Source organism: Zosterops lateralis (assembly GCF_965231275.1).
Source record: "Zosterops lateralis genome assembly, chromosome: 2".
Taxonomy (NCBI): domain Eukaryota; kingdom Metazoa; phylum Chordata; class Aves; order Passeriformes; family Zosteropidae; genus Zosterops; species Zosterops lateralis.
The window spans coordinates 102,445,773-102,471,973 of NC_139763.1; the positions used below are offsets into that span (position 1 = coordinate 102,445,773).

The 26,201-nt window shown below is 50.6% G+C and overlaps 1 protein-coding gene across 1 annotated transcript in view; it reads left to right on the forward strand.

Annotated features, from left to right (window-relative positions):
• The window catches only part of TIAM1 (TIAM Rac1 associated GEF 1), a 122,565-nt gene that overhangs the window by 45,554 nt on the left and 50,810 nt on the right, over positions 1-26,201 (forward strand). The window contains exons 3-6 of the mRNA XM_083855101.1: positions 5,171-5,349; positions 10,041-11,023; positions 22,946-23,393; positions 25,160-25,332. Of these exons, the coding sequence (XP_083711227.1) occupies positions 10,052-11,023; positions 22,946-23,393; positions 25,160-25,332 (1,593 nt within the window). The 5' untranslated portion in view covers positions 5,171-5,349; positions 10,041-10,051. The remainder of the gene's footprint in view (positions 1-5,170; positions 5,350-10,040; positions 11,024-22,945; positions 23,394-25,159; positions 25,333-26,201) is intronic.

Consider the following 26,201-nt stretch of genomic DNA (forward strand, 5'->3'; position numbering starts at 1 on the left):
ATTATTGCCCTTAATTTTTTTCCACAACATTTTAATCCTTCACATCCTGTCTTGTCGGTCACTCACGCCAAGGGTTTCAATTTTTATTGCTGGAGCCTGTGGTGCTGGGTGGTTCTTCTGTGCAGGCAAGGTCCCAGTCCTTGGCTGTACAGTGAGAGCTCCCACAGATCCATTTGGAGCTCTGTCTCCTGGCCTGAACATTTTCTTGTTACTTCTCCATCTTTTTAGTGCATTTGGCACGTCCCACCTTTGCTGCATATCAGCACTTCTCTGCTCATTTGGCACAAGCAGAAAGCCCTTTTTAAGCAGAGTGTAATGACAACAACACAGAACTCAAAGGTAAATAAACAAGCCACACCTTATTTTTTATTTCAGCTGCGTTTTGGGAATTCTTTTAGTTTTCCAAGTATGATATAAATGTACACGCAGTCCTTGCAGCTCCATGGAGGCCAAGTGGGCTTCTCCTTCCCTGCAGCCCTCGTGGCTGGGCTTTGTCTGCCCCACAGGCTCCAGGGAGTTGCCCTCGTGGCTTCCCATAGATTTGCTTATGTCTGATGATCTGAAATTAGAATCCTTCCCCTGCTCTGCCCTTTGCTGGAAACGTGTAAGACCTTGTAGATTCCCCCCAGGGTAGAGAGGGGGATTTTCCCACCATTAAAAATAAAAGGGAAGGGAAGGAGAAAGAGTTAAGACGTGCTCAGGTAGTTGTAAAAACAATTGAAAAATAAGCAAACCCACAACTGTGTCAATTATTCACATCCCCTCTATAAATAGAGAAGCCCCGGAGAGGGGGCTTTTCCCTTGGGCTACCTGCTCTGCTCTTCCATTAATTTATTGCCAAGGCCCCACGGTGCTTTCTCAGTGCTCTGCTGCTGGTTTTGTTTCCTTTAGCTGGGATTTGGGGATGTCTGACTGTTGGCTCTGTGGAGGTTTAAGGTCTCTTGACAAACCTTCCTCCCTCCCTCCCTCCCTCCCTCTCTTTTTTACCTTTTCTTCCCTCTCTTGGCAATTGTCATCGGGGTGGTGCTGCAGCTGGAGGAGCAGGGCTTCCCACACCTTCCCCTTTAGGAGTTCTTCTCAAAGGGAATGTGGGTTTATTTTTCTTTGCCCTCCTCTTCATCTGGAGGATCACCAGCATTGTTCTCCCAGCCGTGACAGACACGGAGGTTGCGTATTAGCGAGACGCTTGCAGAGAGGTTTTGCAATTGAAGCTCCACCAGCCTGTGCTTGGGGATGGGTGGATGGATCCCCGACCTTTCTGCATGGTCATTGTCATCAGACCCCCATTTCAGGAGCAGCCATTCTCCTCAACAGGTAGTATAAGCCATGGTTGGTTTGAAATTAATTTTTCTCACAAGCAGTGCTTGGTTTGGAATTAATTTTTCTCACAAACAAAAGGCTTCCATGACGTTTTAAATGTCATAGAAAGAAAACACAGAGAGGAGCACGTTTGTAATTTATTTTCGCTGCTTTAAAAGTCAACCAGCTTCTGCAGTCCTCTGAAGTTGGTCTCGGGGCTCAGTGTCAGATCGAGAGTGGGGAAGCTCGGAGCATTTCTGAATTGCATTTCTGAACAAAGGCCTGGGCATAGAGCAGTCTCTTCTCCATCCATCCTTCCATGGATCCATCACTGGTGCGGCCTCAGCTCGAGGCAGGGGGCAGCTTTGGGCACCACAGTTTAAGGAGGATCTGAAGCTACTGAAGAGTATCCAAAGGAGGGACACAAGGATAGTGAGGGGTCTGGAGGCTTGCTGGAGTGTCTGTGCAGGGCCAGGAGCTGGACTCTGACCCCTGAGGACCCCTTCCAGCTCAGGATATTTTATGCTCCCTCTCTTGTGGGTTTTCTGTTGTGGAGGGCAACCGAGGGATACGGGATGGAGGGAGCCAGAACCCTGGAGCACAGGAGAGCATTTACCTCGCTCCCAGGGCAGGGCATTGGCTGGACTGATTTCAGCAGCAATTCATATTAGCTAACTAACTATTAACTAACAAAATGTAGCCTCCAGTCACAAATCAGGGGGCCTGATTCTCTATTTTGGGATTTGAGATTGAACACTGGAGTTCCAGTAGCGTGGCACTGGGATGGTGGGTGGGGAACACAGCCCAGAGCTGCTGATGAATATTGAATCGTTTCTGGATGGAATGCCTACTGCTTCCTGTCTCTGTATGTGCATCCTGCTTGATGGTAGAGTTACTGAGGGCTTCTCCAAACTGGATGAAGATTTACCTAACAACCAAGTGATTGCATTTGAAATCTGACAAAAACAATGCCTCATAAAATGAAAAAGTAAAAATAGAATTGAAATAGAGCTGTCGTCCTTCTCGCCAACTTTTCCTTTTCACTGGACAAGGGGATATATTTGCATAGTGATTTTTCTCATTCTGGAAAGGAAGGGTTGTGCTTTGAAAAGGAGGCTTTTAGAAAGCTACAGCTTCCATATTTTTCACCCATTAATGTTCCTGTCAAGCGTCCGCAAGCAAAAAGAAAACAGCTGTGCTGGATTTTTCTCCAGACTCTCGTCATTGCAAACTGCTCCAGCATGTGGAAGTCAGAGCTCTTTGCTGTACCTGGAATCTCAGGTAGCAGATGTGAAGAGTAACAGGGTGCTCCTTTAATCTGTTCTGCTTCCTTGCTCTGCATTTAATCCATCCATGGAGGTTTCCTGCACTCCTGCATCTGGGATTGGTGGCATGGGGAGCCCTGTGGGAACTCCTTGGCCTGGTTTTTGGAGGCACTGTGTTGTGGCTGTGCAATAAATACAGCTGTGCTGCTGGTCTGTGCTGCCTGCAGACCTTCAAAGGGTGCGGGGAGCTGCTCTGACGTGTGCAGGCGCTGGCTCACACACACCAGGGATGTGTCTGAGAGTGTCGGGAGCAGTCCGTGCTGACAGGGGACGTTCTGTCTCCAGTGTGGAAGTTTGAAAATCTTTACTTGATTTTTAAATTTAATTTTTTTTTAAAATCAGATCAGTTGTTCAATGTGTCAGTGTTTACAACTGTCCATGTCCCCTGATAACAGACTGGTGGGTCACTGCCCAGCTTCCCCCTTGGCCGGTCTCCATGGGAGCATCCGAGGGAGCAAACGTGTCCAAAAAGGGCTCTGTGCTGGAAAAGCAGTGATGGGGCTGTGCTCATGTTTGTTTCAGCCCTTTCTCCTGAATGAAGAGCATGGGCATCACTTTTTGCCCTGCTGGACCTTCCAAGACCTTGCTGGAAGGTGGAAGGAAGGCTTTTGCTGGAGGCTGCCTCAGAATTCCAGAAATTCTGCTCTGGCAGAGCCTGGGGGTGTTGGAATGAACCAGGATGCTGAGGACTGTTCCAGTGCATATTAATGTCAGACAAAGTATGAAAAACTGATGTTCTTCTTGAAAAGTATGAATTGGTTTAGTATAGGAAAGGCTGTCCAAGTTGTAAAAGTTAATGGGAGCAAAACTTTTCAGGGAAGAGTCGATGGGTAAGGATAAATCCTTGTCTTCTGGAGGAGCTGTGCATGCCCAGTACTTATCTGTGGCACAGGATATGTTGCCACCCCTTCAGATGCACTGGAGCAGTGAGAGGATTTGGATAATGTAGGATCCAGGTGTAAACTTCCCCTTTTTTACCAAGGACTGCCAGGAGGGAAGGGGTCTTGCTGGAGCAGCACAGGTGGTGGTGTGTGGAATAGGCTGCCTTGAAGCTGGTTTCTCAGGGCAGTGACCAGAGTTTGTGTCACCCTGGAGCAGATTTTACTGAGTTACCAAACTTCTCAAAAGCCATGTCAGGGTTCTGATAAAATGCTGGGCTGTGTTTGTTTTGTTCTTCTTTTGGTCAGGTTTTTTTTGGGGGCAGTAGCAGATAGATCCGAACAGAGATGTTCACAGTTCCCTTTCCTGGGAGGTGAGGAATGCTTGTGGCAGGGTTGCTCCCTGTGCAGTGGGTGCAGGTGAGGAGCCTCTTGCCTGTAGGACCTTTTTTGTCAGCAAGATTCCCCTCTTGGAGATTATTGGCAGCTGGCACGATAATGAGTCCATTTCAATATAAATGAGCTTCATTTTATTAATTTCTGCCAACTCCTGAGCAATTCATGAAATGCTTTTCAGATCTCAACCAACAGCTTAGGGGAAGAGGGGGAGGTGGGGAGCAAAGAAGGAATGTGAAGGGAGAGAAAGAAAATGAGAATATTTTTAATTATACAAAGAGCCAGTGACTCTCATCTCTTTTGAGAATCCAGCCAAGAGTGGATTCCCCACCAAACAGCTCTCAGGAATGCATAGGGCAGCAGTAATCCCTCCCCAGGTTTTTGTTCCCTGGGACCTGTGGGGAAGTTTATAACTCTCCCAAGTTTGTGTGCAGCATTGAGGTGATGTTTCAGTGCTGGTGCTTGGCTGGGAGAAGGGGGAGTTGGGTGACAGCTGGATTGGGAACGCATTCAGCCTCTCCTAGGCCTGCACTAGAGCTGGGCTCCTTGCAAGGGAGCTCACCAGTGGTACCAGGCCTGGAAAGGGCTGGGATTTGGTACCCATAGGAGCTCAGTGTCTGACTTGGGGACTGTCCTAAGGGCTTGTCTCAGGTGTAGGTAAGCACAGACAGGTCTCTTGTCTCTGCGCTTTTGTGAGCACAATTAACCCGAGAATCCTTTCCTTGCTCGCAAAACCAGATGTAAATGCTCTGCCCCAATGTCTGATTTGCCCTTGGAAAATGGTAATGAAATCCCTGTCTGGAAAAGCGCCCTTTCCATAAATGAGACAGTCTGCAGAGAAGTCTCCTCTGAGGCCTCCCAGTGTCTCCTGGGCGGTTGGGTTCCCCTTGCTGCCAGAAATTCAGCCCCACTTTGTTGGAAGGTGCCTCTCTTGGTGGTCGTCTTCAGATGCAGGTGTAGTTTTGGCCCTGAGCTGAGACAGACCGGCCTCAGCAAGGGAATGTTAAAGTCTGGGGGGATTTTGGTTGTGCAGAGATTTGGGAAGAGGAACTCTCCACATCCTGTGGTTGGGGGCTGGTGGTGCTTGACTGGGTTTTTCATTTATTCTGCCACCATCAGATCCCATCATCCGAATTTGAGCACAGCATTCCGTGCTGTCCTGCCCAGTGCTCCTTAGGTAAGTGCTGATGACAGGCCCCGGCAGAAGATGCTCCTGTAGAGCCCTCCCTGCTAAGCCTTTGTCTGATTTGTTTTTCTCCCCTTTCTCCCCAGGTTTTTGGCATGTAGTCATAGACTCTGACGCGGGAGTAATGGAGTCGCTGAGTGGCAGGTGCTGACAGCTTCTGCAGTCCCAGTAACTGCTCACTTTGGGGTCATTTGCAATTCTGTGCCTCTAAATGCCACAGCTCTCTGGGGGAAGGTTGCGCTGGATACCGGGACTGCCTCGGAAGGTACATGTGCGTCCCTGTGTGTCTCTGCAGGGCTTTGCTGTGCTCGGGGAGGGGAAGGGTGTGAGCTGCATGTTCTGGGCACCCGGGCTTGGCAGCACTGGGGCTTTTCAACGGCTGTGAGCAGCTCCTGGTGACATCCCTTCCTCCCTCCCTCTTTCCCTCCTGCTCTTACTCCAGTTGCCTGCAGGGCCTTTCTGGAGTCCATCCCGTGCTTTAACACATGTGAGAGCGGCTCACAAAAAAGAAGTGGCTGGTTAAGAGGTTCTGATGTGAAAACAATGAAATACACAGCTGGAGTTTCTGAGAAACTCAAAGGCTTTCTGTGGAATTTCAGCCTCTCTGTTGCCCTTTTGAAAAAGCACATTTTAATGACAATAAAATGTGTGTGTTCACACTTGGTTATTAGTCTTGTACATTTTTCTATGTGGTTCTGGTGAGTTCAGTAAAAATCTTTGTTGTTGGCTGGCAGATTTTAGCAGAAGTTTATTTCTGTAGGCTCGCTGCCCGCTGTGGATTTGATCATTGTTCTGGTTCTCACAGCCTTCGAGCTACGCTCCAGGAGAAAAATACAGATTTGTCACCAGGGCCTCCCACTAGAATCTAATTTTAAATTTGCAATCTGTTGTCTTGTGAGGTGCTTCAAATTTGGTTGGAAATTTAGTGTTTTTCAGATATGCTTCTGGAATCTAGTGGTCCAACCTTTTGCAAGTTTAAGAGTTAATAACGTAGGTTTAATTGAAATGAGTATTCAGGTTTTGTAATTATTTTAAGAAATAATTTAATATTGAGATAGGGGAAGAGGAAAGAAAATTACTGTTTTTAAAGGAAATTATGTTCTCTGAGTGGGCTGTCATCAGTGGTCATCTAGAATGTGATATAATTTATGTGTAACCATTTCATGTAAGAGTCATCCAGCAAAACCTCAGCAGTTCAGCTGGAGGTCAGTCTGCCTTTCCAGTATACCCAGTGAAGGGAACACTATTTTTCCAAAGCTTTCCTGCAAAATTTGCATTCTCCCTGCTGGCATCCCAGTCTTGATGTCAATCTGAAGTTTGAGCTTTTAAAAAACACATCTCATCCCCCTGTCCTGTCTCTTGATGTGCAAGCTTAAAGGTGACTTTGTTGAAGTCACCACAATGCTGGCATTTTCCCTGTGCTAAACCGGGAAGGAGCAGGTTTTCTGGGGGAGAGAGCCCTTTGCCAGTGTGGATGGTCAGGCCACCTCTGTGAGGATGTGGAGGCAGAGGTTGCCACCCCTCATGTGCCTGGCTTGGGCTGCAGATCTGAGTCTGGATCTTCCGCATCTTCGGCGAGCACCTCAGTCAGGGCACTGGTGCCTCTTCCAGGAGACGTGCCTGTCCCCCTGCTTTGCTTTTCAAACCTCTCCCTCCCAGAGAGAGGGAGGTTTCGTCAGAGGCCCTCTATTCCCACAAAAAGTTTGGGTTCTGATGAATTGACATTTTCTGCTGAAAGACATCCAGGCAGTGCTCGCAGTGCTGTGGCCCCGTGCTGATCTCTGCAAGGTTCAGGATAATTCACAGCACATTCCCCACACCACCACAGGCCTGTCCAAAGCATGGAGATGTGTCACACTTGATCCGTGTCATATCCTGGTGGTACCTTGATAGGTCTTTAATGGTGGCCTTTGCATTTGGCTGCCCCAGCTAACAAGGGGAGCCTTTGTCCTACCAGCACTTGCGTGCAGCTCCCATTAACATTACTCATTTTCTTAATTTGATACAGATTTTTTTCATTGAGTGTGCTAAATGCAGTTAAGCCACAGACAGGCAGCATCTGGCAGTCGTGGCTGAGCAGTTTGAGACGCTGTTGCCCCAGGGTGTCTGCTGTGGCCCTGGGAGGGGGAGGCTGGGGCTCCCCTCCCCTGCCCAGCTCCGCTCGCTGAGGATGCCGGCGTCTGTAGCCGTGCCAGTTCCCCTCTCAGGCTGCCTTTCCACATCTGCCTGAGCTCACCTCACGGCTCCCTGCTGCCAAAAAACGAGGAGGTGTCACTGACTGTCCCTCCTCCTGGCTGCTGCCTCACCCTTCAGAGGCATTGTCCAGTCCTGTCCCCTCTGTGTCCCCCTTGCGCTGCCGCTGGTGCGTGCCAGGCCAACTCGCTAGCTCAGCAAAAACTGACTAATAAGCTCTTCTTTTTGTTGCTTTTTCTTTCCCCCCCTGGATTTATTCTCTGCTGTTTTAGTGGACTCTGCTGCACAAGCACTTGGTTTGGTTCAGGGTAGCTGGTGGAAATGCTCAGCCAGCAGTGCAGAAGGGAGGCAGAAATGGGAGTGAGAAGGTAGGATGGGGGTCCCTTTCAGAGGACCCCCCTCAGCTTGACCTGGTGGGGTCGACTGTCCCACCCAAGCTGTGTCCTGTGTCTGCCAGGGGATGGTGACAAACTTGGGGGATGGCTCTGTCCTGCATGGCTGCAGCTGGATCAGCTGCACTGCCTGCAGCCCTCTTGCACCCACTGGGCAGCGTTCCTGCAACCTTGCAGCCAGGAATTCAGCGGGATTAGGCAGGGCCTTTCCAGGGTGCAGGAGTGAGGTGTGGGCTCGCTGATGACCGTTTGTAGATTTGCAAATGTCCTCACCTAAAGTGCCAATCCGGAGTCAAAAAAGGTCAGCTCTTTGCTTTGAAGTCTGACACTTCTTGCCAGTCTCTAGCAGCTACTTCATTGTGTGAAATCACTCCCTGAACATTCCTTCTGTGGAGAGAGAAGACTTCCCTCCTTCCAGGAGAGTGTTATTTCCTTACGGGATGCAGCCTGAGCTGCTGCTCCTTTCCTCACCAAACCCATTTACGGTCCTGCTGCTTTTCTGGCTGGGGGACATCTTGCGTGGTGTGATCAGAAGGTAAAGAATCATTCCAGGTTTCAAGAGCACTTTTAAAACTGCTCCTTTTCCTTAGGATGAGAAGGCATAGCTGGAGCTGGGATAGATGGCTGGAGACTGGGGATAAGTGGTGCAGGCTTTGCTGGGCTGTGCAGCTGTGGAAATCCTACTGGATGGAAGTGTGGTTCCAAAGCAGTGAAAGCTCTGCCTCGAGAGGGTTCTTCTGCAGGACAGAAGCATTGAGTTTTAGATATCTGCAGAAGAAAAGATGCGAGTTTTGTGCTTTAAAGTGTTGTGTAGGCAAAAGTTGGCTGTTTTTCAATCTGTATCAAAGAGCTGTAGCTCTTAGGAGGTAATAAACCTTTGTCTAGGGATTGATAAAGCTGTCTTTTTCTTTTTCTTGTTTTAAGATTTAAATCTGCCCTTTCTTCAGTGCATTTATTCTTCTAAGCAAGTCATGGCAGCCAAAGGGAGTTCTGCCATTCATTTCAGTAGATGTAGGGCATTTCCTGCTGTCGTTTACTTCACCTGCAATTGTATTTATGTTCAGTACAGAAATGCCCAGGTATTTATGGTGTTGTCTGTTGCTCCAGCACTGAACAGCAGTGAACTGATGCTTCTGTCTATATATAGAGATAGTGAGGGAAAATACATGGTTGCATTCATTCTGCCAGCATCTGGTTCAGTACCCATCAGCATCCTGGCAAAGGAGATTACCCCATGAAATTAAAAACTTCAGATTATTTTACTGTCAGGGCAGCTTTTTTATTCTTAACCAAAACTAATGGAAATACCTCAAAACAAAGAAGTATTTTCTTGGAATTTCTTTTCAAGACTGATGGACTATTTTTCTCTGTGTAATTGTCTTGTGTGTAATTCAGGGTCTCCTGTTTAATTTTGAACTTTGGCATTTACTTTTCTTATTCTTCTTCTTGCCGTTGAGCTAGGAGAGAGGACCCAGTACTACTGATAAAATATTTCTGACATTTGTTGAGTGAGATCACAGACCTCCAAGTATTTTCCAAGGTTGAATCAGATCATCACTCCCACCACCTGGATGGGAAACCTGTTCCACAACGGGACGTGCACAGCTGAATAATGCAGGAGGTTGGGGCTGGGGACACAAACCCTGTCCCTGTGTTCCAGCTCAGATCAAAGAGCTCAGATCTGCTTATCTGCTTCAGAGGGAGTGGGAAGGAGAGGTTATTTTTGTATAGTCTGAGTCACTCATGCTAATTTATTTTTCATAATACGGCTTTCTTGTGTGGGGCTCTCTGTACCTGCTTAATGTTGCACAGTTTTTTTGTTCCAGAAATCAAACCTGTCATTAGTTTGCTGCCAAATGGGTGGATTTGTGCTGTGCTTTGCTTTGGTGCTTCACTTTGCAGTTCTTAGCCAAAAAAAAAGGTGAAATCTCAGCTAAAGGTGCACATCCTTCTACTTTTCAGCATCTGTTACCTGGAGATAAACAAGAGCTGTTGATTTTTTGAGTTAGTTTGGCTGGGATGACGATGCTGATGCCGAGAGTCAGGTGAATGTGTGCAGAGCTGAGATGGCACTGTGGTGTTACACTGGTTCCAGTTCACACCGAGCTCCAGGGTTCAGTCCTTCCGTCTTCAGCTGTCTGGCCATTTGCTCCATTCTGATGTAACCGTATTTCTGAGCTCCCTGGTACAGCCCTGACACCTGCAATTAATTCTGTGGGATTATTGCTGCAATCACGGCAGCGCCTGCGAGAATCTACAGCATGGGCTTTGGGACAGGTTCAGTAATTCATTAAATAAGCAAGCAGCCGTTGGTGTGTCGGGGTGTCCGTGTGCCTCCCTGCCCTAACGGTGCCCTCTGTGTCCCCCGCAGACCGTGACGCCATGGGGAACGCGGAGAGCCAGAGCGTGGAGCACGCCTTCTACGGGGACAAGCAGCCGGGGCTGGGCCGCAAGCACACGTCGCGCTCGCTGCGCCTGTCCGGCAAGGCCTCGCGCCGCGCCCGCCACGCCTCCTCGGGCAAGATCATCCACCGCAGCTCCGAGGTGAGCACGCGCTCCAGCAGCACCCCCAGCATCCCGCAGTCGCTGGCCGAGAACGGCCTGGAGCCCTTCGCCCCCGAGGCCGCCCTGGAGGACTTCGGCAGCGCCATGTGGGTGGAGCGCGTGGACATGGGGCTGCGGCCCGTGTCCTACCACACGGACTCGTCGGTGACGCCCAGCGTGGACAGCAGCACGGCGCTGACGGCCGCCTCGGTGCACAGCATGCCCGGCTCGGAGGAGAGCCGGCTCTACGGGGACGAGCCGCCCTTCCTGGCCGAGGCCGACGCGCGGGCGCTGCGCTACGCGGCCAACGGCGCAGCCTTCGCCGATGCTGCCGCCTTCAAGAAGAAGCGCTCCAAGTCGGCCGACATCTGGCGCGAGGACAGCCTGGAGTTCTCGCTGTCCGACCTCAGCCAGGAGCACCTGACCAGCAACGAAGAGATCCTGGGGCTGGCTGAGGAGAAGGACGCCGAGGTGGCGCAGGGTCCGCAGGCCGGCGGCAGCCCCCAGCCCCTGGTGGCCTGCCAGCGGGCCAACTCCATGAGTGACCTGTATTCCCCCAAGAGCCCCGGCGCTGCCATCAACGGGGGCCCCCGGAACGCCTTCGGAGGCTACTGCCGGAACCTGGTGTCCGACATCCCCGAGCTGGGCAGCCATAAGATGGCCTCGGTCACCGCCGAGGACGCGCCCGCCTCCTACAGTAACTACAACACGCTCCCCTGCAGGAAGTCCCACTGCCTTTCCGAAGGGGCCACCAACCCCCAGATGAGCCATAGCAGCAGCATGCAAGGCAGGAGGGCCAAAACCACCCAGGTAAGGCAGTTTTCTTCTGTGGTTTGCCATTTGTTGGGCTGGGTCTGTAGATGAAGATTGTCCAAGTTCTCCCAGGCCATGTTTTCCTTTGACACCTCCTTTCCAAGCAGAGGGCTGTTTCCAGGAGAGAGCTGAACTAGCCAGTCTCCAGAGCTGGCTCAGTTCCATCACTGTCCCTTCCTTATCTGCAGCTCTCCTTGGACCTTTTCCACTCTTCACTGCCTCTGAGAAAGGGAAATCTGCATTTGCCAGCAGAAGATTTCCCTGCATGTTTTGCAGTGCTGACGGTTCCTTTTTTCCCAGGGTAGCTGCCAAAACTGATCACTCCTCTGCAGAGTTGTGTCCCCTCTCCTGCCCTCCCTGCCATGTCACCCTCCCCTGTCTGCACTTATGGCTGGAGGCAAAGAAAAAAACCTGTCAGTTTTTCCCCTCCATGTTTCAACACTCGCTAGGCTGAAATTTCACTCTTCCAATTAGCTGATGTTTGTGTCTGTGCAAAACATCTCCCCAAAACAGCCCTGGCACTGCCAGGCCTGCTGTAAACTAGGAAATGATGAGGCATGGAGGTGTATGGAGGAGATGCAGCTTCTTTGAGCCAGGGACAGCACAGAGTCAAGAGCAGTCAGGTGCTCCTCCTGCAGTCCAGACACACAGGCCTGTGATCTTGGGGCTTTCCTACATGTTTTCCTGCTTTTCCCTGTCCTGTCTGATGGAATTCCTGCCTCAGGCTGCAGGCAGTGGTTCTGCTGGCAGTTCCGTGGCAGATGACTTGTAGAGAGGGGCAGAAAGGAGTTCCAAAGCCTGCCCTCCTCTCTCAGCCATGCCTGACACATGCTTTTGTGGGCAGATTGCACTCTGTTTGAATCCATTGGGATTTTCTGAGAGGTCCAGCTGCCTGGTGGAAGGGCTGGCAGTGGTGTGTTCTACGTGCACCATTCTCTAGAAGTGGCTCAGAAACATGTCCTGGGGACACAGCAGGGATGGGGCAGGGCTGCTCCCCTGATGCCATTGCCTGGCTCACCCTGTGTGCTGTGCAGTGCCTGACTCAGAAAAAGGGGAGAGCTGCACATTGGTGAAGGCCAGAGGCTGGCCAGCACACGTCAAGCTGCTGGCAGGACAGCAGAGATTCCAGGGATCCCACACTGGGCAGGAAACACCAGGAGCCTGTGTCCCCCATCCACTGGCACTGACTCGTGGGAGCTGCTGGGATGGGGCTGCTCAGGGACCCCCTGGTTGTGCTTCATCTGCGGAGATGGGCTGCTGCTAAATATAAAACTGACATGCTGGAACAGATGCTGCAGCATCCCACAACAGCAGCTTTGTTCTTCAGAATCAGCTCTTCATGCTCAGAGGTGAAAAGCCTTTGGTGCACCAGTGCAGGATAAAAACCTAGAGAACAACAAGCAGCAAAAAAACCCAAACCATAGATGGATTTTGGCAGCCTTGGACCTAACAGCTTTCCTGAAGATTGTTGGGTGCAACTGCTGCCTGCAGCCTGCTTTCGAGTGTATTTAAGGAAAAAGAGAATAGAGTGAGTGATGAACAGCCAAGCGTTTGTTTTTCTTCTTGGTGCCTATCCTGGCATTCAGAAGATTCCTCTGAGGCATGTAGTGAAAGTCTGGAATTTAAGTAGTATTTTGTGAAGCCTCAGCCATACCCAGGGAAATTATTTAGTGGGGCCGATTTCACTAGATGTGTCTCCCAAGACTGGAGATGATGGCTGTAAGGAGTCTTAGCAGTGATTATTACCACGGATAAATTCAACAAAATTAAAGCTTTGCAAAGGTCAAAATTCCTCCTCCCAAGTCTTTAATCCCAGCAGCATCCTGTAAGTATAAGATAGTTGTCAGAAATGAAGTCATGTCAGCCCCAGCCTAGCCTAAGCAAGCTTAGGGAAATGACTGTCATTATGTGTTTAAAAAGGCAGAAATGAAGTCCAAATTTGCACACAAAGTGAAAGGAGTTCCTTGATGAGCTTGATGAGGTGGCTTTGGACAGGGTGAGGGGAGGGCAGTGACCAGTCTGTGTGTGCAGCAGGTCCCCAGTTAGCAGTGTCTCACACTTTGCTCCTCTTTCCTCGACACTGCTGCTGTGGAGTGTGCTGGGAGCTGGGGCTGTGTCACTGCCCTGCTCTCCCTGTGGCCCTTGGCACTGTGCTGGCCTGTGGCACTTGGGCACCTTTTGGGCAGTTTTGTTTTCCTCTGCCCTCCCATTCTTTCAGCACTTTTATCTTTATACTCTCCATGACCCCGTTGTCCTGGAGCCTGCCATGTGTGTCCTTGTGCTGGAAAACACTTCTTGCTATCAATTTGTGTTTCGGCCAGCCTTTTAAACTGCTTCCCCCATCCCAGTCCCAAAAATAATTGTTACATCTTAGGGCCATGAGGCCACCACACAGAGGTGACCCAGGGCCAAGTGTAATGGGGTGCTGGACACAGTTTTCCCTCTTGGCCTCTGGGTCAGTGAGGTGTTGCTGCTCTGTGGAGTCACCTAATGGATTGTCCTGGCCAGGAGTGAAGGTTCTGCCCAGATCCCTGTTGTCAGTCTGCACAAAACTTTGGGGTTGTTTTTGCCAGTGGTTTGGGGTTTTTTCCACTTTTTGGAAAGCTGTGGCTGGGGTATCTGCCTATTGCTTTAGTCTCAGCTGCCCTGGAGGGCCTGATGATCACTGGTGGGTGACTTTTGACTAGTTTAGTTCCTGAAGAGGTCACTGCCAGAAGGGTGAGCCTGAGACCACAGCAGTGGTCCTTGTGCCCTGGTGTTTGGTTCCTGAATCCAGCCATCATTCCATTGCATGCTCAGCTGCATTCATGAACACCGTCATGGTTTCTGGAAGTTAAATTTACTGCAGGCTGTAAACTGACCAGTGTACTGACCAGTGCTCCTGGAAAAACGCATCCCACAAAGAAGATGCCAGAATCATGGTTGCACATGTTTTGTTGCAATGCCTTATCCATGGGCTCTTTGCAAGTACAGGGCTTACATTAAAGGGAAAACCACCAAAAGCAGGGAAAAAAAAATCTCTCCCCATCCAAATTTAAACCCTAAACTGAATGGTGGGAGTCACTCTCCACTAATTGAGGGGAGCTTTTTCCCATAGAGAGACAATCGCATTCAATATGCACAAGTGATTAGTGCTCCCAGGGTGGCGCTGGGGCACCCACGCAGCAGTTCTGCTTTTCCCAACCTTGTGTCATTCAGGGCTCAGCTCTGCCGAGCGAGGCTTCCCGGGGAGCTCTGCTGGGATGGTGTTTGGCTTTTGGAGCTGCTGTGGTGTAGGTGGGAAGGGCTCCATTGGCTGACATTTGCACCCATTTTTCCTGCAAGGGAGAAAGCACCGGTTGGATACAGCTTGTTCTGACCGTGGGTTGTGAGATCCCCAGGATCCTGCAGCCGGTTTTGTGGGATCCAGATTTTGTTTAGAAGCCCTGTTGTGTCCTGTGGCAGCTAAACATCTGCCTGCAGGAGACTCCCTCCTCCTCCTTCTGGCAGACATTCAGGGACAAATGTACCCCATGCTCACCTGCTGTTATAAGCCCTAATTGACATTTCAAGGAGGGAATTTGTCAGAGAAGCTCTGGCTGCCCCTGGAAATCCCTGGAAATATCCAAGGCCGGGTTGGATGGGACTTGGAGAAACCTGGCATAGTGGAAGGTGTCCCCGCCCATGGCAGGGGGTGGAATGAGATGGGATTTAACCTCCCTCCCAACCCAGCCCTTCTGTGCTTCTGTGAATGAAGGGATGAAAGCCTTGAGATGGGGTTTTGTGCCCCTTCCAAGCCCGTCTTGCCACCTCCTTATTCCATATTCCTTGTGTAGCTGAGTGGGGGGGAAAGGAACAAACTTCCTGCCTGACTCACTTGGAAGCTGTGCTGGCTTCAGTGCCAGCCCCAGGCCATGTCCTTGGTGTGTTAAATCCCCTTTTGTCCAATTTTCAATTTTATTACTATTTTTAGGCCTCTCTAGGTAGCCTGCAGGAATTTGGGATCTCAAACCTTAAAAAAAAAAAATCCTACATAAAAAATTTTGCAGAAAATGCAGGAGATGAAACCAAGGGGTTTTGTGGGAATTAGATCAGGATGTAAAGAGAAACCAGTCTAAAATTAGACAAACTTTAGAGTTGATTTTATTTTTTTTACTATCTCAGGGAATTTTGTAACTGGTTATAGTGTCCCATTATGTTCTGTAGGATGGCTGAACTTCAGAGAGATGATACTTGGTTTTAGGTTGTGTAAAACTTTTTCGCAAAATTGTTTTAGAGGACGTAACCCCAAAATGGAAAAGGACTACACTGAGTCAGTCCCATGGAAGCACCATCCAGCCCAGTACCTTGTTCTCCAGACACCAACTGCTCAGGAAAAGGAAGAGAGAGTATAGGCTGGGGGAATTTTCCTTCAGGGCATTTTTCCCTAAGACAGCAGGTTAGAGATTGGAATCTTCCTGAGCAAGGAGTGCGTCCAAGGCTCTCATGTTGATCTGTCCCCCCGTGGATTCCTTTTTCTGAAATCATGTTCTGCTTCTGCCTTCCACTGCATCCTGTTCACTCTCTGCAGAGCACCTGTGGCCTTCCAGTCTGCTCTTTCAGCCCTCCTCAGCCATGGCTTTTCCAGGCAGAGCATCTGCAGCAGCTGTAGCTCTGCTCCTCCAAAGGAATTCTGCCTGTAGTCTGGGAAACATGGCTATTTCCAGCCTAGGTGTGATTCCTAATCAGATGGACACAGAGCTTTAATCTGAGGTGTCTGACTCCAGGTGGAATCAAGGAAGGAAATAAAGAGTTGCCAACATTCAGTGATAGTTCCTGGCACAGGTTAGTGAGTAGCTAAAAGCAGGGTGTTGGTTGGCAGCTGCACTGTGGGGTCACTGATTCCAGCCCCTGTTCACCCAGTCCCTTTCAGACAGAGGTTGTTCCCAAGGTCTCAGATGTAGCCTGAGCCATGTTCCCAGTCCCCAGAAGCTGAGGGACTCTCCTCCTGAGGCTGGATCCCACTGAGGGGCAATGGTCAGCTGGTCCCCCTGCTGAGCCTCCAGGCAAACCACCCCCAAATATCTCTGCATTCAGCCCCAGGCCACAGGGAAAGGAGGGCAGGGAAGGGGTGGGAAGGGGCTGAGGGAAACAGGAACCACTCGTTTTTGTGGCAGCCCAGGCTTGCAGCAGGGCAAACTGCTTGGGAATCCACATCTTGGGTCCTGGTGTGGCAGCTCAGAATGCACAGAGCCCTTGAATGTCTGGACCAAATGAGCTGTTTATAGCCTGGCTGACTGGAAGTGGATTCGGTGAGGAAGACTGGAATGGAGAGCTTCAGATCCAGAGTCAGAGAGGTCTTTCCTGCCCTGTCACTCAGATGGAGGAGATTAGATCAGGTATTTCCTAGTCGGGATAGTTTAAAGCAAACAGCAGTCACTCCCTTCAGAGCACACAGCTCTGCCCCGATGTTGTCAGGGAAAGGAGCATGTGAAAATTGGTGTTTTGGTCTTCACTGGCAAATATTTTGATATCCTTTCAAAGATCTTAATTTGTTTTTCTTCCTTAGCTCTCGGCCAGAGGCCAAGGGAAAGCAAATCACCAGTCCTGATATTTGATCTAGCTCCACTCAGGGATGTTTTTTTAAACAGTAGGACTTTGTCATTTATACATCTGAAGTGTATGTAACAACATTGGCAATAATTGTATTCTCTGTAAAGCTGTACACACTGCATGGTTCTAGTTCCAAGTATTTTGCACTTAAAAATCACAGACAGGTTGTCCCAGCTGCTTGTTTGCTGGACTGTGCTTACCCATGTGCATGCAGTTTGCAGGAGTGCTCCTTCCCAGTGAAGTGCTCCATTGATATGTTAGTTTTCAGAGAGTTTCAGCATGCGATGCTGTGCCTGGTTCTCATCCCTGATGACAGGCATCTCCCTGCTTCCTTAGATTGGCTGCTTGTTCAGGTGAACTCTTCCCAGATACGATGTGTTTGGATTTCAAGCTGCTGTTGCAGCAGCTGGTCCCTTATTTCTACCCTCACAGGAAGAATTGCCTCTTCTTGGCTTCAGCAAACAAAAAGTAACCCAACCCTGTATTTTAATTTAACTGGGAGGATTTTGATGGCACGTTGCCCTTGGTTTAACTTGAGCACAGTTTGGCTGCTTTTATTAGTTCATGGTTAACTCAACTCCTCTAGAAACTTCCTTCAGCTGGGTGGTCCACTGGGATGAAAGCAGGGTAAATTTGGGGGTTCCTCAGTGTATCCTCTGGGATCAGAGATTAAACACTGTGGCACCCGAGAACTGAAGGGATAGAAAGTGGGAACTGGCCCCAGATCTGTGCAGGTGTTGGGAACTGCAGGCAGGGACCACACTGTGAGAGGCTTTACTGGGTTAGGGCTGGATTCTCCCTCATGGAATTACAGATTTTAGCACCCCTCAAAAGTCAGTGCTGGAGCCAGGGAGGAGCTGGTGGGGATGATTTCATTTTCAGCATTTTATGTCTCACAGCTCCAGGGCTGTACTTTCCTGGCTGCTGCAGGACACACAGTCCCTGTGTGCCCATGATTTGCCTTTAGGGCATTCAAGGTAAGGAAGCCAGGTTCCTTGGGGAAGCACAGGGATGAGCTTTCTGCAAGGGCCCACACATTGGCTGGAAAACATCTGGGGAATCAGTGAACCAAAAATGCTGCCCAGCCTCCGTGCCTAGAGCTGAGATGACAGGTTAGCATGGAGTGAAGGAGCTGAGGGTAATGCTGAGGTAACGGCCCAGGCTGCCTGCACATCTGGGGAATTCAGACCCCTGGCACTGGGATGTTTGCTGCCTGCTGTCCCACAGGAGCACAGTGCATGCACAGCCCCTTCCCACATCCAGTGTCTCCTGGGTGCCTTGTCTGTCCTTTCAGGGTGCCAAATTACACTGCAAAAGTTCACCACAATGAGCTCACAAAGCAATCCTGGGTCCACATCCACTGAAATCCGTGCCCTAAGACCTTCCCAGGGATTATTGCCCAGACACCTGTGGCTGTGATTCATCCTTTCATAATAAGACTGGAGTTTTTTGCCAGGAGAAGTATCTGGAGGTCTGGGCAAGTCCCTTTTTAGCAGGGGCAAATTTGATTTCAGAGAACCATGACCCAAATCTGCTTGCTTATTAAACTACCCTGAGCAGCTTTAATGACATGTGCAAGGGTTTGTTTATTTTGTTTTTTCTAAATTTAATTTCTTAAAAATTTTGACTCTTTCAGGCATCCTAAGAGCTGCTGCCCCAGTGCAGTGAGTGCACAGGAGTAGGAATCAAACCATTTCTCCCACTCAGGTTTCAGCTGCAGTTTGTGATGTATCTTTGCTTCTCGACGTGACTGTGCAAGAAGGATTCAATTTGGATTAACAGCAAGCCATACCTTGACCATCATATGATGCCAGAGTCAGTACTGAAAAGAAAGGAAAAACACTTATCAGGCCAATCTTTTTCCACACAGGAGCTTCAAAGGGGCACCAGTCAGATAAAAGCATGCAAACCATCAGGCTGCTGGCCCATTTGAAATGTGTTCTATGGTGCTTGCCTCAGGAGCAGCCAGACAGGTTGTGTGCAATCACTCTTGCTGAGTGTGAGCATCTGATTGCTCTGTTGCTCAACAGGACAGGGAACAAAGGATATGCATTGGCTTGGAGGGAGCCCCTTCCCAGGAAAACTCTCACTCAGCTGTCCTTTTAATTCAATGGTTCATTTAGAAAGGAGTTTTAACCATGAGAGACTGTTTATATTTATAGAAGTAAGATTTTTCCTAATAAACCAGCTCCCAAGTGCCCATGAATCAGTGCTGTCAGTAGGGCAGGAGAAGGTGATTCACCAGGGCCTGTCTCAGTGTCTGTGGCAGGGCTGGTGCTGGGAGGTGTGGGAAGTGCAGCTCTTGCAGGCACTCTGAGTGTGCCCAGTCATGAACCAGAGTTGGGCGAGGCTTGTCCCATCCTGTGGGTTCTTCCAGCAGAGACCAGTACTAGGTATGTTCAACACAGGGACACTTAGAACCTGCCCCAAAACTCCTCCCCTGATTTTTGCTGGCTGAATGTAGATGTCGTTTCTAAAGCAAAGGGGTTTTTTTCTGTTTATCTTTTAAATTTAGCAAAAATGATTTAACAGATGTGACTGTAGCAGACATACAGAGGTATGAGTACCACATGAGCATATGCAAAAGCTGCAGCACCAGGTACATTAGTCTGATGGAGCTTTCATATTAGTTTTATTCCCCGCTGCCTTGTTTTGCTTGTTTTGTCTGAAACCCAGTGTTCATGTGAAGAAAAAACCCTGTATTTAAGTGGGTTGCTAATGCTTCTAGTAGCAGTTTACCCAGTTGGTCCAGCAGTTCAATTGCTCTCTGCACTTGATGGGGCTGTGATAACTCATTCCACTTCATTGCACTGGGATGCTGGTAGGGCTGCCCTGGCACGTGGCCTTGTGGGTGACAATGGCACCATTCAGGCCCTCTGTGGACCTCAGTGGCACTGGGCATTCCACCTCTCCCTCCTCCTTCCCTGCAGGGCTGTCTGCTGAGCCTCCTTTCATCACCCCAGGGACACAGTAGCGCTGTCAGTGTAAGGAATGGTGCTGTTCCTGCAGGCCCCTCAGCAGTGCCAGGGATCCCAGATCCTGAGGAAGCTCTGCTGCTGTTTCTCACATCTCCCCATCCCAGCACAATCCCAGAGCCCTCTGCTGCTGTTTCCCACATCTCCCCATCCCAGTACAGTCCCAGAGCCTGTTTAGTTCCCTTCCTCAGCCCGTGGTCTCCATGTGCCTTTGTCCCTGCTTTGCAGAGAGTGATTTTCAGCGAGACCCCTGTGTTCACCAAGCCCTGCTGTGGTTTGTTCCTGGCCTGGGACTGTTTCTTCCTCAGCCCCAGCAGGTTTCTGTGGGATCACAGCACTAAAACCTCTGTGCTCTGTGCAGAACCCTCAGCTGAGTGTGTCTGGGCTCCTCGACCAGATGGCAGCAGCTGCCTGGGAGCTTTGCCTCTGCTGGGATAGGAAGGAGCTGACACTGCAGCAGGAGCTCAGGGCAGGGAGCTGTGCAATGAATGCCCTGAACCCTCCTAACCCTGCATCCACCCCCTTCCGAGGCAGGCTTGGGGTACACAGGGCTCCCTCAATGGGAGTTGGATAACTCGGGAGCAGAGCGATCCTGGCTGTGAACTGCTCCCACTTCGGTCTGCTCACACCCTCCTCCTGCCGAAAGCCTTGAGTGAATGGGCTGCCCCCGAGTCTCTGATAAGGGGTGTTCAGGAGTGGAAAAGGGAGTGCAGGGAGCAGAGGGAGATTAGGAGCAGGGCTGGAGCATTACACTGAAAAGGTCTTTTGAGGAGTCCAGCCTCTCACTTGCATTGTGGTCAAGATTGTACAGATCTCTCAGAATGTGCTACAGTTCAACCTTATGAGCAGGTGTAACAAATGTATTTGCTTGGAGTTCTCCATCCTTGAGATTTTTTAATTATTTTTTTAAAGAAGCTGATATGCTCAAATATTAGTTACAGAGTATAAGCCCTATTTATTGGCAGGGAAACTGAGGCAATTAAAACAATATCTTCACCAAGGTCATCTGAAAAGGCTGTAGCCTTACAAATCCTGTCTCCCTCAAGTTGATGGTCTGTTCTAATAGTTCTTTGTTTTCTTAAATCAATTCATTCTCACTAGAGCATGAGATAAGCTTCCTAAAAGTTACATCAGCTAAGATTCTGGAACTAACTGTGTACTTTTTGTAGAGCATAGAAACATGGAATCACAGAATTGTTTGGCTGGAAGGGACCTCTAAGTTCATCCATTGCTATCCCCTACCATGGGCAGGGACACCTTCCACTGCACGTCCAGCCTGGCCTTGGACACTTCCAGGGATCCAGGGGCAGCCACAGCTTCTCTGGGCACTCCCTCACAGGGAGGATTCCTTCTCAATATCCCATCTAACCCTGCTGTCTGTCAGTGTGGAGTTAGGGGTGAAGTGGGGCCCAGGAAGCAGTCATTCCATGGGAATGAGGATCCCAGTGCTGGCAGGGGCTGGTTCAGCCCCACTGGCAGGTGTCTGTGGCTGTGCCCTGGCACACGGGGCTCAGGGGGAGGCAGTGCTGGCAGAGGAAGCTGCACCATCCAGTCTTTCACGGCACAGTGCAAAGCCCTGCTTGTGGCAGTGTTTTGTAAACACGGGTCTCTGAGCAGCACCACCTCCCCTCGCCAGATATTCCTCCTTTGCACAGAATGAGAAGGTAATTGGCTTCCCAAACGCAGGAATATTGGAACAGCAGTATCCACGTGCGGCTGTGGAAGCTGCTCTGGGTGGGGACAGGGCTGTCCTTCCAGGAAACCCTGCTCAGCTCATTCACACGTGGAGGAGCAGAGCGGTATTGGCCTGGCCAGAGCAGCCTGTCTGTCACTGTGTGCTGCATGAAATAACCAGATGGACCAGCAGAGCTGTGCTCATTGAGCAGGGGAGGAAGTGCTTATTCTTCCAGCTGGACTCCAAGAGTCCCTTGGGAAGTGGTGTTTATAAAGAACGGGCCCATCCATTGCAAATTAATGCCTTGAAAGTTAGTCAGCCCTTCCCCTGCCCCTAAGCTTTCGAGTCCAGCCCTTGCTCCGCAGGAAGAGGGTTTCACACAGAGCTGATGGAGGGTTTCTTTGTTTCCACAGAGCTGCTCTTGGATACAAAAAACCCTGGTGCTTGAACCAACATCGGGAAGCATGTTTTCTCTCAAAATAAATACCCCATTCTGCTACCTCTTCTCAGAGACTCATCTTTTTCTTTTTTTTTTTTTTTAAACTTGTTAATCAAGACTAGCTGCTCTTGCAGGAGAGGTAGAGGTTGAAATTCCTGTTGGTTTTGGCCATATTTCTCACATCTTTGCATCTTCTTCAGTCAAGTACCTAAAATGTTTGTTTCTGTCTACAGAGTTTGGCCTTTGTCCTCCAAAGTCTGACACAGATGTGCCTTTAGATTCCGAGGTGGTGGTGGGCATCCCCCTGGAGGGGATTAGCCTTGTAGCAGGGGGCAGGCTGAGTCACAGCCTTCAAAACCCCAATTCAGTGAGGTTTTCTCCTGTCTTGCTCAAACCGGCTGTGTTCCTGTCTCTTCTGATCCTTGCACAGCAACTTCTAGGGGACCAGGAAGGGTCTGTGGGATTTGGTGGGGAATATCACATGGCCCATTGTTACAGTTTGTGATGAGAACAGAAATAATCTCAAGCACATTAACCTGTCAGGAGGAAAAAAAATATAAGAACCTTTGTGGTTACGTAATTTTCAAAGGTCGGCCTTGGGGTGTCTGAAATGTGTCTTCAGCTGTAGGTGTGAATGCACAATATCAATGTTTTCTCCTCAAAATGCGTAGGTTGGGCGCTGCTTTTCTCAACACTGCCAGTTTTTGCTACCATATGTTCTCCTTTTGCAAAACCTTTAGCACTGTTAACTTGGCTTAATGTAAACAGATGATGCTGCATCTTATATTCCAAATTGCCAAGGCCATGGAGGCACCACCTGGAGCGGTGCATGTGTGGCTGGTCTTTCCTAACCTGTGCTGGAAACTCTGCCTCCATTGCACCTTTTCCCCCAGTTGTTTGTCTGCAGAAGGAGGGAATCTTGTCTTAGGTGACCCAAAGGCAAAGTATGGACCCACAGAGGGACTCCTGCAGCAGTCGGGAAAGTACAGCCCTGGAGCTGTGAGATGTTAAATGTTGAAAACTGTCCCCATTAAGCTGCAGAGAAGTGCCTGGGACAGCTTGGCCACTCTCTCCAAGGTGGAGAACTCTTCCCTGCCTCAGGACAGCCTTTTTGTCACCACCCCACCTTTTCCTCCAGTTGTTTGTGTTAGTGAGGAGAAGAGACGAGGGGTTTCCATTGCCAGAAAAACCAGAGGTGTGAAGAACCGTGGTGCCCGCGGCCAGGCTCTCCCCTGACCCCATGTCTGTCTCCCACGCAGGACGTGAACGCGGGCGAGGGCAGCGAGTTCACGGACAGCGGCATCGAGGGCGCAGCCACGGACACGGAGCTGCTGTCACGGCGCTCCAACGCCACCACGGCCAGCTATTCACCACCCGCTGGCCGTGCCTTCGTGGGCAGCGACAGCGGCAGCAGCTCGGCAGGCGATGGCCTGCGCCAGGGCGTCTACGAGAACTTCCGCCGCGAGTTGGAGATGAGCACGGCCAACAGCGAGCCCCCGGAGGAGGCAGGCTCGGCCCTGAGCGACGAGCAGAGCAGCGGCACGCTCAGCTCCCCCGGCCAGTCCGACATCCTGCTGAGCGCCGCGCAGGGCACCGTGCGCAAGGCCGGCGCCCTGGCCGTCAAAAACTTCCTGGTGCACAAGAAGAACAAGAAGGTGGAGTCGGCCACGCGCAGGAAGTGGAAGCACTACTGGGTGTCCCTGAAAGGTAACTGGGAAAGTGGGTAGGGATGTGTGCAGGTGGGTGCACTGGGTGTCCCTGAAGGGGCAGGGGTGTGTCCTGTGGGGTGGCCAAACCAGGGGCCTGGACTTGTAGCAGAAGGTGCTGTGAACTTCAGCGTCATTCACGTGAAGTGTGGGGAAGTGGCCCTGCTGTTTTCCAGAGTTTTTACATGGTGGCTGTTGATGTGCTCAACACGTGTGTAGTCCAAGGTGCAGCGGTGGGGTTCATGCCTTGCTTGGAGCTCTGCTGGCACCACCCAGGGAGGCTGCCCTGGGCCCTGGGTGTTCCCTTGGAGAAGCTGATGGTGATGACAGTGGCTGGCATTCACACAGGGCCTCTGCCACGCTCTGCATCCCTCCTGTACCTCTCCTTTCCCAAGAGGTGCTTCATGAGTATAAATACTCAGAGTTGCAGCACATTTCTAGGGTGGACAGGAAGCTGTGGTTGGTCATCAAGGCTGACACGTGGCTCTGGCTGTGTCACCCACCCAGGTGGGCAGCCTGGGCCACAGACCCTCTTCTCTCCGGATTGTTGCAGTCGCTGCTGGGCACGTGCTCAAAAACTCATCTTCACGTGCTGCATCAGCAGGGAAATGGGAAGCCACAGTTTTGGGACAGGCCTCCCTCTCCTGCTGTGGCTGGAGCCAGCAGAGGCAGAGCCGTGTCTCCTGCTCTAGGTGGGGTCACCCAAAAGGTTCAGTGTGGTCAAACCCTGCCCTCCCCACAGAGAGCTCTTCCTAGAGCACTTGTTTATTTTTAATTTGCAGCGCTATTTTAAAACAACTGCAAAGCTTGGAGCCAGCTCTGCCTTGGGATGGTGGAGAGCTGGGGAGGTGGGGGAGGAGGGAGGTGAGGGGCAGCCCTGATCTCCTAGGAGGGGGCAGGAAGGTCCTGCTATGAGGAGCCGGCAAACAAAGGGACCATCTGGGAGAAGAAAGGGGAAGGATGGGCAGGGGAGTGATGTTGTTTTGAAGTGCTTTGGCTCAAGTGGAGTGTTAACTCCTTGGATTGCTGTGCCTTGATTCTGGCGGTGTTTAACAGAGGCTTTGAAGTGAACAGCTGCCATTGTTTGGCTGCAAATTGTTTTCTGAGGAGCTGGGTACCAGAGCATCCCTTTCCAATGACACAGCAACCATGTGCCAGCCTGTGAACAACTGGAGATAGTGTGGGAAGGTGGGAGAGGAGGAAACCCTTTTCTTTTTGGACTCTCCTAAATTGCACCCTTGCTCTATACTTTGTTTTCCTTCCCCAGGAGGATTGTAAAGATTATTTTCTAACGCCGAGCAGTGTCCCCAGCTAAGTTTTTTTGTCCATCAGTCTTTCAGCAAGCACAGCTCATCCCAGCCCATTTTAATTCCAGTTCCTGTCTGCATCCAGTAATTAAATGGCTTGATCTTTGCCTTGCAGGGACTGTAACAGCAGCTGCAGAGGCTGAGGCTGGGCTGTGCCCGGGGGCCTGTCTGCTCCCAGGGCTTGTTGTCACCCTCAGGGGACCAGGATCTCATGCCTGCATCTTCCCTGTGATGGGCTGGCCATGGATGACCCCAGATTTCTGATTTCATACGATGTTTCTCATCTGGGAATGTATTTCACTGCCCATGACATTCTGTTTTGGCAATCCTGGGGAAAGCAAAACTCAGGGCAAACAAGCCCTGGGTCAGGGCAGCTCATGGTGTGCCTACAGCTCGTGTTGTGCCTGCCTGGCCCTCAAACCAGCAGGGCATTTCCATGTGCTGTTTGCTGTCTCTGCAGGCTGCACGTTGTTCTTCTACGAGACGGATGGCAGGTCTGGAATTGACCACAACAGCATCCCCAAGCACGCAGTGTGGGTGGAGAACAGCATCGTGCAGGCTGTGCCTGAGCACCCCAAAAAGGACTTTGTCTTCTGCCTCAGCAACTCCCTTGGGGACGCCTTCCTCTTCCAGGTGGGTTTTTGCAAGGCTTTTTTCTGTCTCCCAGCAAGGAGGGCGTCCAGTAGGTTTGGGGTTTTCCTTTGGCAGCAGTAGAGGAAGGACATGGTCTGAGCATCATCAGTGTCAAATCTGCTTTGTCCCTCTCTCCTTCACGTCTTCCCTGGGAAGGGGATGTGTATTTTGGCACCTGGAGACCTTCCTCCAGGTGAGAGTGGATCACAGAGCCACAGAATGGTCCTGGGTTGGAGAGGACCTTAAAGATCTTCTTGTTCCACCCCCTGCCATGGACAGGGACACCTTTCACTGTCCCAGGCTGTTCCGAGCCCCATCCAGCCTGGCCTGGGACACTTCCAGGGATCCAGGGGCAGTCACATCTTCTCTGGGCACCCTGTGCCAGGGCCTCCCACCCTCACAGGGAGGAATTCCTTCCCTATTCCTATCCCATCCATTCCTACCCTCTGGCAGTGGGAAGCCATACCTTATGTGCTGTCTCTCCATGTCCTTACAAAGAATCCCTCTCTATCTTTCTTGGGGGCTCCCAGACTGGAAAGTTCCAATGAGGTCACCCCAAAGTGTCTCTTCCCTAAGAGCCCAGTGTCATTATGCCACAGGTAGATTTTTGTGCAGGGAAGAAGCAAAACTGAGCCTTTTCAAGCAAAACCCAGTCATTTCTTTAGGCAGAAATGTTCTGTGATGTGTCCCTTCTGCTGTGGAAGCAGAGGAGGAGGAGGAGGGGATGCCCTCAGAGCAGTGCCCCACAGCCAGCACAGAGCTGCAGTAGTAGCAGATTTGGCAAGGAGAGACTCAGCCCTGCAGGAGGATGTTTCTGTGCTATGGAAGAGAAAACAGGGCTGGTTGTGATCCCACACATCCTGGGCTGC